General features: G+C 43.8%; 1 protein-coding gene across 1 annotated transcript; it reads left to right on the forward strand.

The window, feature by feature from the left end:
- Nucleotides 1-275: 275 nt before the first annotated feature.
- Nucleotides 276-3,202, forward strand: nog2 (noggin 2). The gene has a single exon (XM_085171342.1). It carries the CDS (start codon nucleotides 1,710-1,712, stop codon nucleotides 2,343-2,345), a length of 636 nt encoding a protein of 211 aa, XP_085027468.1. The 5' UTR covers nucleotides 276-1,709; the 3' UTR covers nucleotides 2,346-3,202.
- Nucleotides 3,203-12,704: the final 9,502 nt, after the last annotated feature.

Consider the following 12,704-nt stretch of genomic DNA (forward strand, 5'->3'; position numbering starts at 1 on the left):
CAGCCGAGTATTGACAGCGCATTGAACCTATTAGTGCATCAGAGACACTCTGCTGATGAAAACCGCAGGAGAAGCAGCTGCTGTTATACTTACAGTGTGTAAGAAAGAGAGAGGGGTTAAAAAATGTCTTGTATTATCCTGTGTGTCTGGGAATATTGCTCTTAAATGCGATTTAAAAAAAGGCTGGTGCTTTAGGACCCAGTTGATCCTCATTGTGGCTGATATTTTCCACGTTGTGAGGGGAGGGTTGGGGGGGGGGGGGCTGTCAATCATAGTGAAAGTGGCCAGGGTGGGCAGGCCCCTCTGACACTTTGTACCGTCGGAGGGGGATATTTAACTTGGGACTGAGCACCACTCGCTACAGACACACTCACACACAGTGTGCCTAAGCAAAGAAATGCTCCAGCGCCAAGTCTCTCACACTCCTGAAGTAGGAGCGACTTAGTAGCTGCTGTACCCAGTTATCAAAGGAGGAGAGAGGCTCCCTAAGGAATTGACCGCTTTCATAGACCGGGGAACAAAAAAGCAGATTATGGACTCTCTCGTCATGCACCGACATTGCGATTAGAAGATTTTTTCTTTTTTAAATTAATATTATTTGAATTTATTTATTATTTTTTTGCTGGTGTTGTGAAGATTCAGCGATGCCACACTGAGAGGAACTCTGACCCAACCACGTTTTCTGTCTTTACGCAGTTTGCATTTCACGTGCAGTGAGGCTGTATTTCGCTGGAAAGCTGTGTTTTCATTGTTCTTCTTCTACTTCTTCTTTTTTTTACACGCAAAAGCCAGAGTTCTGTGGGAATATTACAAGCGAGACGTTTACATGTAAAACCAAGCTGCTCTGCGATTTGGAACATCATCTGGGAAGATAAGCGGCTGCTGCGTCCTGAAAAAAATAAACTGAGATTGTGCCACACGGCTCCTCCAAGTTTTCTGTCATTTTCAGGGAAAGTGCGCATCGACGGGCTGGAATACCGCAGGAGACTGGCTGCAGAGACTACCCCACTCCCCGCCCCCCTCTCCTCGGTCCGTGGACTGTGCGCTCTGGGACCTTGTCAAAAGTGAGAGCGCCAGGCGACGTTAAGAGAAGCCACGTTTCTAAAAGCCGTGCGTAAAAATAACATTGGCCAAGGCAGCCCTCGCTGCCGGGCGCGTGACATTTAAAACTTGGTGAAGTGCTCTTTTGTGCGCCCTTCTCTCCCGGGAGCTCCGGATCTATTCTGTCCCTTTCAGAAAACACTTCAGTCCATGCAGCTCTCGCCTCGGCCGCTGTCATCCAGTGCAGACAGTTTCGTCGTGGCTTCGAGTCCTCGGGGTAACCATGACAACCGAGAGAAACCCGAAGTGAATCTGAGTAGCGGGGTGAAGCAGGAGAGAGCGTGAATAGGCGCTCGAGTTTTCCCTTTTTTCTTTTCTTTTTTTTTTTTTTGACTTAACTCTTTCTGCAGAGAGCGGGGTAGCCCGCTTCCATGCTGCACAGTTGCATCAGCGGGTAAATTGCAAAGTTGAAGGAGCCCTAAAAAGCAAAGCACTCCGCTCCATGTCATTCAAACCCGACGTGGTCTATTAAAAGTATCGCCTTGCTGGTGACTGAACTTCTACTATTTATGAAGCCCCGGGCTGGTGACTGCCCAGAACACAGTAACCGGGAAAAGAACTGAGTATTATTCACGCGAGAAGAGCCCGTGCGTTGAACAAGAGGAATTATGGGCTTCTCTCAAACGCTGTTCGTTTACGCGCTGGTTTGCGTTCACCTCGGAGTTTCCCAGCATTACCTTCGCCTCCGCCCTTCGCCCAGCGATCACCTCCCAGTGCCCGACCTGAAGGAGGACCCGGACCCGGAGTACGACCCCCGGGAGCAGGACTTGGTCGAAAGGACTCTGAGGAAAAGACTCGGCAGTAACTTTGACCCCAATTTCATGTCCATCAGCCCGCCCATGCTGGTGAACTTCTCCGCGCCAGATAACCAGGTGAAGCCGCAGGGGCCCATGCCCAACGATATTAAAAAGCTGGACCTCACAGAGACCCCCTATGGAAAGCGGGTAAAAGTGGGCAAGAAAGCCCGTAGGAAATTCCTGCAGTGGCTGTGGACCTATACGCACTGCCCGGTTGTGTACACCTGGAAAGATTTGGGTGTGAGGTTCTGGCCACGTTACATCAAAGAGGGAAACTGTTTCTCTGAGCGCTCGTGCTCCTTCCCCGAGGGGATGTCTTGCAAACCCGTCAAGTCAATCACCAAGATTTTCCTCCGGTGGTATTGTCAAGGCTTTCTAAAACAGAAATACTGTACGTGGATACAGGTGCAATACCCAATCATCTCAGAGTGCAAGTGTTCGTGCTGATTCTCTCTAAGGAAGGAAGTAGTAGTAGTGGTGGTGGCGGTGGCGGTGGTGGTCGACGGGGGAGTGGACTGGAAATACGGTTTCTATTGCACTGTTAACTCTCTACAGAGGTGGGCACCATAGCAAATCTATTTTTTTATATAGCATTTTAAGTGAAATACCAACATTGTACATATTTAAGAAAAATGCAGCTATTTTTTCTAATTGAACCAGGACCATATTTTATTCTCAACCCTGACATTTTTTTCGGAGGGGAACACGAGCACTTCGTGAGGAAGGAGCATTTTGTTTTGTTGATATTTTTAAGAGACATTGAAAATGGATTGCATATGCTACACTTCTCCAAGAGGTGACCTTTTTCTTCTTCTTCTTCAACTGAACATTGATGCTGACTGTTATTTCACTGCGATGCTGCCTAGAGTTTTTGTATATTAATATCAATAATAATTAAATTGTAAAAAAAAGAAGAAGAAAAGTTGAGGTTAAAGATATATATAAAGGCGTGAACTCAGCTTTTTTTTGGAATACATAGTATTGTAGGAATAAACAAATCTGTACGTTTTATTTATTATTTTAACGATTTGTGAGTATAGAGCATAAGGACAGAGAATAGCAGAGTATACCAGAATAAAAAAAATATGGAAGATGTCTACTTGAATATTTCTAAAAATGACAAAAAAATAAATAAATAAATAAATACAAAAAACCCAACATATCAGTGTACATGTTATGGTTACACGTTTTAGCAATAAAGTCCATCTTTTCAACATGTGTTAGTGTCAACCCATGCTTACACCACTGTGTATATCCAAAGGGGCGTGTACACTGTAAAAAAAAAAAAAAATCTAAAAATGTCTCATTAAGCTGTAAAAATCTTTCCTTGCCACAGAGATACGTTTCACTGGTTTCCATTCGGGGTGACTGAAGAGATTTCAGATATCAGAGCGATGACACTGAAGTATTCTTGCAATATTCGTGTGTTTTTCAACCGGAAACCCCTGAAACTGTACCTCGCTTTATTAAAATAATAAAGGGTGAAATGACTTTTGCAAATGATATATTTTTTACAGTGTAGACGGCCGGGCTCCGGAGTGGAGTGGAGTTACAAACTACTGTAAAGTTTCGGTGACTTTGTGTGGACTGTCTGACGCTCCACGCCGTCACAGCGATTTTAGAAAGGGCTGATTTACTACGCTGCTTAATGCGCAACGCATACCTCAAGCGCCTCCACAGACCTGGCATTCATTTGTCTCAACCGGAGAGCGCGAGAGAGAGGGAGAGCGAGGGGGAGAGGCCACGCACAAGCATTCATCTCCAACTCGCTCATGAGCTCCGAGGTGTTAACATAATGGCTAAAATATGATTCAGACTTTTCAAACAGTGTCAGATGATGAAATCGCAAGAGCAGACGCGCAAAGCCTCCAGTGTCTGGGGTCTCTCTGTGTTTTTTACTCTGGAAGCTCCACACAAGTTCCAATGAGGTATTTGTATAGAGGTGGACTGGAGCAGACAGGCGCCTATTCAAGTCTGACCGCCCTGGAGAGAGCGAGGGAGAGCGAGGGAGAGAGAGAGAGAAAGAAAGAGAGAGAGAACACAAAGCCCATAAAACAATGGTCAACTGTTTTTGACGTTAGCAGACTATTAATTGGAGAGCCTGGGCATGCTGTCTGCAAGTTAAAGAGATATGGGCAATTAAACGCGCTGGAGACGCGCAGGGAGGGAAGGGGGGGCAACGAAGTCCCGTGAAATCAAAGAGCGGAGTAATTTTCTGTAAGTAGGGTTTTCTAAATTGTGTTTATATTATTGGTCTAAATACAATCAACGAGTTCAACAGAGCTATGACTAAACGTCTGAAAGCGGAGTTTTTCCACTGAGCGCATTTTGTGTGCCTTTAAGCCATTTGTGTGTTTTCTTGCGGCCAGAGCCGCATTTGACACTTGCCGCCCGGTTATTGTGACAGAACCGCTAAGGGGGGGATTTGGTAAGCAGAGGAGAAGAACGGCAGCATGCCAGCGAAGGAGGAAGAGAAGGAGCGGGAGGGGAGGGGAGCAGGGGCTGCTTTCCTTACTGTCAGCTTCTTTCTTGATGATGTCTCGGGGTTTTTAGAAACTGCGTCTCTGACTCGACGGCGCCACTCAGCCGCCCCCTCTCGACTGCGCAGAATGAGGCACTTTGGGAAACAGTAACCCTTTCAGGCTCTGCCCGGAGAGTATTTTAGAAGCGTGTGAAAGGCAATACGCCGCCCTGGCTCCAGCCAGTTAGGTGCGCACCTTTTAGAAACAGACCTTGCCAGCTAGTCAGATCACTGGCTCTCAAAGTGGGGTCCGGGGTCTCCATGTGGCCTTTGTGGGATTCCAGGGGGGATTGGGTGCTTAAAATGTCAATAAAGTGCTTAATTGACAAGAAACAACAACATTCAATTGCAATTACGCACATTTTGGCACTCTGACCATGATCACAACCGCCAGACTTCTGGACTCTTCTTCAGTGGGACGTTTACGACTTTGTTTGGAGATTTGTGTTTAAACTGAACAGAAATGTTCAGTTTGATTACTGATAACTGTCCTGAAGTTGTCATTTAATTAGATAAGCTCACATATCTCCTCGCTCAATCTGTCCGCCTGAAGTGTCAAATCCAGTCCACATCCACTAACTTTATCCCATTCTACAAATAGAAACCTTTTCAATACAGAGTTAATATAGAAGCGTCTGATGCAGCCGTATGTTAAAAGTGGACCTGTGCTCTTTTTCTTACACCCAAGGGGGGAAACAGTCCTAAAATGGGTAACCGTGCTGTCTTTACTTCTCCCCCCAAACTACAAGCTGGACTACAAACAGCTTTACATGCCCTGTTTTTAAAATCAATAAATCATAAAATTTCATCATGAAATTGGGTTTGTAAATTTATAACCCTTTTATTGGCTATGAACAGACTTTCGTCTGACATCTTATGCTGGAGGGAATCAGAAAAAAGAAAAACCCTTCCCATCAACACACTCATCATCACATTGTCCTTAAAAATGTCAAGACTCGTGTGGCCTCACCCCATCAGATGCTCAGCATCATCATCGTCTGACACCGCCCGTCTCCACATTTGTCAGCACCGACCTCCTGCGAAGTGAGCTACAATAATAAATATTGTTTGGTAGATATGTGCACACTCCGTACATATCTACAGCCTCACGTGAATGTAAAATAACTCCCATATTTGCTGGCGGTAAAGAAAATTAAATGAAAGCCTGGAGGCAATTAGGATGGGGATGATGGGGGAGTAGGTGGGAGGAGGGGGTGACATGCTTAGTGGTAAAGATGATGAGTCTGTGTCTGCCTGATGATAGTCAATTATTCTGATGGATTGTGGTCTGATTGGGAGTGACTGTGTGTGTGGGTGGTAAAGGGTTTGAAGTGACACATCCTTACCTGTGTGGACACATCTTTTTAGAAGAATACGTGTGCAAGTGAGCATGCATGCTGATTGCATGTATGCATAAAATCTTCCACAGGCACATGCACAACTCCAGTGCGTGTGTGTGTGTGTGTGTGTGTGTGTGTATGCAGTGGGCTGACAGACAGAGATGGAGACGAGGGTCTGTGGCTGTGAGTAAGGCCCAAACCTCATAGTTGTAAAAGCCAGTGAGTCAGCACTGGTGAGGTTATTGATGATGACAGGGTATTAGATTGAGCACTGGGAGGAGGGAGGGCACACACACACACACACACGCACACGTTCATACACACACGCTTTCACCGCAGATGATACCCAGAATTCCATCACACCATCATCCATGGCTTGCGGTGTGTGATGGCATGTGTGTGTATAGGTGTCAAGCATTTGTTCATGTTGTACATGAGTTCTGTCTGGTAGTGTGCCTGCAGAGCGTGTGTGAGAGTGAAGAGCAGAAGCTACTGTGACAGTGGGTTTTCCAGGTCCCCGTTTCTCTCAAATGCCTGAAATGGATGTCTGTGTTTTCATATGTGCGGCCAGTTTAAGATGGGAAGTCTTCAAGGAACTCACAGATGCGTCTCAGCAAACCTCTGCCGGGCTGATCCAGCTTTTATGATGCCAGCCATCCATCGCCGCGAGAGCTCGCAAAACCTGACCTGGAGTCAGTAGCAGTCGGCGTAGAATTCATAACATGCCATTGCATCAACACAGTGGCCCATCTTTGCAGACAAACAACAGGTGACTGTAGTCAAATAACAGGTGTTTGTAATCAAACTCCAGCCATTGCCAGCAAGTGGTGCTTATGGTAATTAAGCAGAAAGCTGGGAGATGAGCGCAGTGCTACTAAGAGTCATGAATGCATTCATTAATACAGGTCTGCAGACTCTGAAAACTGGATTGCTGCTAGTTTTGGTCTGGATGTTAGGTTCAACTGCATAGCTTCAAATCAGAAGAGTGCAAATGCCTTCTTTTGTTAAAAACCATCCTCTTACAGCAGTGGCTCCCAGACTTTTTTATCTAACATACCACACAGGCACGTCAGATAGACTCAAGAAGCCCCTCATCAGTACCACTTACCACGCTTACTTGAACTAAGCTCTAGTTGTATCTACACTTCTTCCAGCTTACCTTTCACTCCTAGTGATGGCATTCAGCTCACCCAGGGTTAGTGAACTTTATCAACTGTTTATTCATACTGTTTCCTTATAATGCCAATCATTCATTCATTTACTTATATTACTGATCAATGGAACATCTATTCATTATGCTTAGTGACAACTCTCACGAGCTGTGGCCAACAGTGTCAGCTAAACCTCTACCAAATATTCCTCTCTATTTATTCAAAGTGTTCAACTAGTTTTTCAAATGTTTAGACAATCCATGCATTTCTCTAACAATTTTATGTGTTTATTTCTGCTGATTAGCACACCTTCAATTAATAACTTCCTGCTTATTCATAGATATATCTAGTGTTTAACTAATGGCTCAGTCACTAGAGTCAAAATAGGACAGTGACCTCCTTGAGAACAAGAAAAAAAATCACGCTGTGTTTGCATTGAAGTTTTGTATTTTTTATTGTTTGTTTGCTTTTGGAGATTATTGTACTATGATGCAACAACTAAATGGTTGCCCAGGGGTTGAGCGTGCAGCACCCTTAACCTCTGGCCGACGACTGTCAACTGCAAGGTGATTGCAGCGCTCATGTGATGGGAGGCAACCTGTCTCCAAACAGTTGTCGTCTGACTCCGACTGGCTGCAGTCATTCTCAGACAGATTGGTGAGTGTTTGAGAATAATTGCCGTCTAATTTATAAACGCAAACCGGTTGCAATCAACCTGCATGAGTCAGTGAGTGGAACTTATCTGCAGCCTGTCCCTTTAATATGGGGGACTCTACTCAACTGGTTGAAAAGTGGTGCTATTCTGGTTATGTTTCTTATTTATAAGCACGGTTACCGAGCGCTTATGTCTTTTTTTCCAGTTAAAAATTGGCATCCTGCAGCATGTATGTCAGTATTTGTGGAGGAGTTTCGGAATTTCTGTTTCAAATCTATGTGATTCTGGCTGGACTCTGAATGTAAGTAATTAATCTGGATTTCTGTGCATGTAGACAGAAACAGTTAAATATTATAAACAGCAATTGGAGCTGTAATTTCCAGCTTGACCCCCATTGGAAAGTGAAATGATAGCAGACTGAAGAAGAAGACAGCAACAGATAAATAGTGGTTGGAAACTTGCTCCTCATCTTCAAAGTAACCATTTCAAAAGAAACGAGATCAGAAGTTAAAGTTGATTGCAATAATTTTGGTCATGTTCTGGTCTCCAACCATTGTTTTCCTTGTGTGACTGCAGCATAACATTTACTGTAACATTAGCATTTATCTCTTAATTTAACTAACCGTAAACACTTCGGCTCAGTTCCTCTCACTTTTTATTGTAATGAAGTTGTATTTCTGTTGTGGTTTAGCTGGACTAATCTTTCCATATAACCTCTGCTTTCTGTACTCTCCCTGAACCCAACTGCTCCTATTAATCACACATTACTATTAGTTTCCATTTCTAATCTGTGCATGTGAGTAATGTGAAGACTATAAGAGAACTTGTGTCTATTTTATGTGATTTGTATCCTTAAATGCACCGCAGGCAAACACATGCAGTGAGATCCTGGTCATTCTATATGCTTTCTCGCTGCTACCATTTTAATCAGTGTCAGAGTCACATTTCTGTAGTCACGCTTCCTGATTACTCAGTTTAACTCTTGTTAGATGTAACAGATATTTTAAGCTCAAAGTAAGGCCTAAAAATAGAGCTATGGGTGGTGTGGCGTTCTCAGGGCTGGGAATAGTGCATATTCTAAGCTCTGTTTCCATGGTTACTTGTGCCTTTATCGCCAATAAAGGTCTCAAATTCAGAAAATAGTCCCTTTGCATCAGTGTATACATTCTTATTCATTAAAAAAAACTCAGTTAATTTGGCTTTATTTCATGTTTTTTTTTCTCTTCCCACACACCACTCAGGGGAGAACAACAAGGAATAAAAAGCTCACATATATACACAACACACACTTTTCTATCACTCATCACCAGCACACACAAACACTCCAGTGTCCTCATACATAAACGGTTTCTGGTCATCGTAGCAACACACGCAGGTAAACTATCTTTAAATTGTTTACCTGACCACTCAGCCCAATCGCGATACCAATAACATGAAAACAAACACACACTTGAATTTTCCCCCCAATTAAAATCTATATTTTCCATCTCCATCTCCGCTCTGCTCACTGATTGCTGCTGTACTCTCTTCGCTAACACAAACACGCACACACACACATACACACCTCCCCCTCACAGCCTGTCCAGCGGCTGTCTCCCAGTACCCCTCTGTGCGCCTAGATGGCATGCTGAGAATGTTTACTTTTGCCACAGTGTGTATTTACAGAGCCTAATAGTTTTTTAGGCCGCAATGGCGCCTCACTTCGTAACATGTGTACAACCCACCTACTCCTTCGAACTCCTAAACAGACACACACACACACATAGTCTCAGACTCACACAGAAAACATACAACACCCCCCTACACCGCCGCCACCACCACCACCACCACCACCAAACAACAAATCAAACCTCTGGTATTTGGGGTTTGGCAGTGGTGCAAGCTCGAATGCAGGCAGGTGACACGATTAAGCAGCAGCAGCAGCAGCATTCGATATTACCTCCTGTGTGATTGGAATGAATGAAAAAAAGGGAAAAACAAGCATCTGAGGGGAGCGTACTGTGACAGGCTGAACGAATGCACGGGGTTCTTGGAATGAACGGCCTCGTGGTGTTTTGAAGGATTGTGCGTGGTTTTGCGGGAACGCGAAAGATTAATGAATGTGTCCAAAGCACCGTGTGAGCAAGTTTGTGAGGCAGAGAGTGGATGAAGTTTACCTGGATAAGCAGATTATGCAGACAAGATGGATTTGAGACAACTCCTTCCTGGTAAAGAGATGGAGAAGCTATCAATAATAATGAATGAGCACATTCATGGACTTAAAAGGTAAACAAGTTGCAACAAGAGTTATAACAAGAGGAGACCGGGGGTAATCATACAGTAAGGCATCAGTTCATTCATTTTCTTAACCACCCGGACACTGGAGGACAGGCGGGGCGCCCCCTGAATGGTTCATCACAGGGCTAACTGAGAAAAAACAAACAGCCATTCACCTTTTTGCAGTGAGCCCACTGTACTGGAGTCACCCCGCCGTGTGCGGTATTTTATTTAATAAGACAACTGCAGTGTTATTACTGGGATGGCTGGTGTTATGTATTATATTAAAACACAACCACAAGATTCATCCCTTAATAATAGTTAACACATAAGCGGTTACAAAAATGCTCTTTAATGCTGTGCACTGAACACAGTAACCCTGATAATTAGACATGTTCAGACATGTGTATGTGTGTCTTTTAATGTTGTTTCTGTGTCACCTTAGTTTCCTGAAAGTCAAAAAAATGATGGTACTTTGCTTTCAAGTTACTTATTGACTGGAAACAAACTGGCATATGCAGCCCTCTCCAGTGGGCGATTAAACTATCTACCGAGCATCAGTGGAAAAGTGTCTGAGCAGAGCCCGAAGGATACTAAATGGCAATACCCAACTCATCTACAGCTCCTGTCTGGCACGTTACAAAGAACGATCCTCCAACATATCACCAGATCATGGGGCAGTTTCTCTCCTGAGGCTGTAAGATGTCTGAAGTCATCCTCCATCTTTGTTTAATGACTAAATTACTTCTCTTTTCTTTTGTGGTTTTGGATCTTTTATTGTGTAGCAGTATGGGGCCCTACATAAGCAGACAATTAAATGATCTTGAATCTAGAAGCCTAAATTTGTCTATTCAGATATGATCTATTAATATAAAATTAATGAGTCCTCAGCAGTCACCATACAATGAGGGAAGCGGGTTGTGTACAGAACAGGTATTAACTGTTGATTTTAAAACACTTAGGCCATTGTTTTATCTTCATCCTTCCATTAGACAAAGAGCTTGAGGCAACCAAACAGGTGAAAATAAATAACTGGCTCTTTTTCCCCCCACTGGGCAACTATGCAAGACTAGGCCCGCTGAATCTGATGTCCTGACGCCTGTCTGTCTGTCTGTCGTATTCAGCTGAGGTGGTCTATTCAGAGTTAGGGACCAAGGGACACAGAAGCTCGAAGGGTGTGGACATGCATGTGTGTTGTTGGTCTCTCAGGGGGAGGGAGGTGGCACTGTGAACAGCAGAGAATGCCTGGTGATGGGTTACCAAAAACAGAGCACGAGGGGACAATAGGACCTGGGACATTCCTGACATAACCCCAACACACCAGGGAGGAAGTGGAAGGGGGGATTTATTGGTGTCAATGGCCCCTTGCCCCGAGAGGAGGAACGGGTGCCTCTTTTGTCCCCTCTGGCGTTGGAGATGGACTGAATCGAGACGCCTTGCAAAGAGAGGACGCCACTAAACACATACACACATAATCACTCCTTTGAAAGAAGAACCACCAATTAGGGAATGGACATATATGGCTATAGTGGTTTAGACTCAAAGAGGGAGGTTGTGTGTGTGCGTGTGTGCGTGCGAGTTTGTCTGCATGCACTTTTCAATAGGATCTGAATGTAAAGGGAGAGGCAAATAGGATGCTTTTCAGCACAAAGTGCACAAGGGCTGACCCCATGGGAACACCGCTACGAACTTGTTTGAATCAGAGAGCATTTAGTCGCATTTAGGAATGGTTCGAGTTACACTGAATGAGCCCACAAAGAACGGGACAATGTAATACTCTAGTAATTGGCTGGACAATTGTGTAGTATGTTTCACTTGAGAGAAATGAGTCTCTCCCTGAGTGAAATGAAACAACATCTTACTGTTTGCAGTGATTTTACAAAACAACAAAACATTAAGATGCTTTTAAAAAAAAAAGCATCTCTTGTTTTCCTATTTTAAAGATTTCCTCGTAAAAATCATGCCACCCATTATGCACTTTAATATTTCTCAACTGGTGAGAAGAAGCATCGTTTTGGTAATGGGAGGGCTGGTTTTAAATTGCATTGTAATTACTGACCCACCCTGAGCCTCCTTAAAGCTTATGCAAACCATATTGAAGGTAAATACCTCTTTTGTGAACGGAAATGACTACGGAAAGCTGACCGCTGAGCCCTACAAAGAATAACGTTTCTCCATAGACACTTGAGACTTGAGCCGTGCAGGAAAAATCAACGACACACTGAATAAGGATTTAGTTTAAGATGATTGATTTAGAAAATATGAATATAAAGTATCTGCTGGTCTGAAGCCAAAAATCACACATTTTAGGGTTTGATTCAAATATATGCTTTCATTTACACCACAAATGACTTTTTGTTCAGGCTTTATACCTGCAAGGTGGTAAATTGATGACAGAGAGCTACAGGTGGGCCTGAAATCCTCGGGTAGAAGCTTTTTATCCCAGCAGCTACAGCACACCTGGGATCAGTCTGGCAGCTTTTCTGTGCAGGCTTGCTGTTAATCTCCACTGTTTTTGACAGTATGGATTTGGCCTTGGTCAGTGGTCACCTATTTCAGCTTCAGAGAAACACGCTAAGCTAGACCAACACTGTCATCTAGTGGGGAAATGAGGAGCTATCTCTTCCAATAAAATGTGTGCAGTATAATAAGCTTGTAAAGCTGTATGACCACACTGTGGTTATCTGTGATAAGCAGTTAAGAAGCTGACCTTTTACTGTTTTACAAGCTTGAGGTCTGTATTACTGTCATGTTCACATAGCTGTACTGAAGTGTTTATTTTTAGGGGTTGTTAACTTGACCATATTTGCCATGGATTGCATAGAATTGCAATAATCAGATTACTGACTCAATGATTAAGGACGAACAAATAGATAAAATAAC

Source organism: Neolamprologus multifasciatus, chromosome 8 (genome assembly GCF_963576455.1).
Source record: "Neolamprologus multifasciatus chromosome 8, fNeoMul1.2, whole genome shotgun sequence".
NCBI lineage: Eukaryota > Metazoa > Chordata > Actinopteri > Cichliformes > Cichlidae > Neolamprologus > Neolamprologus multifasciatus.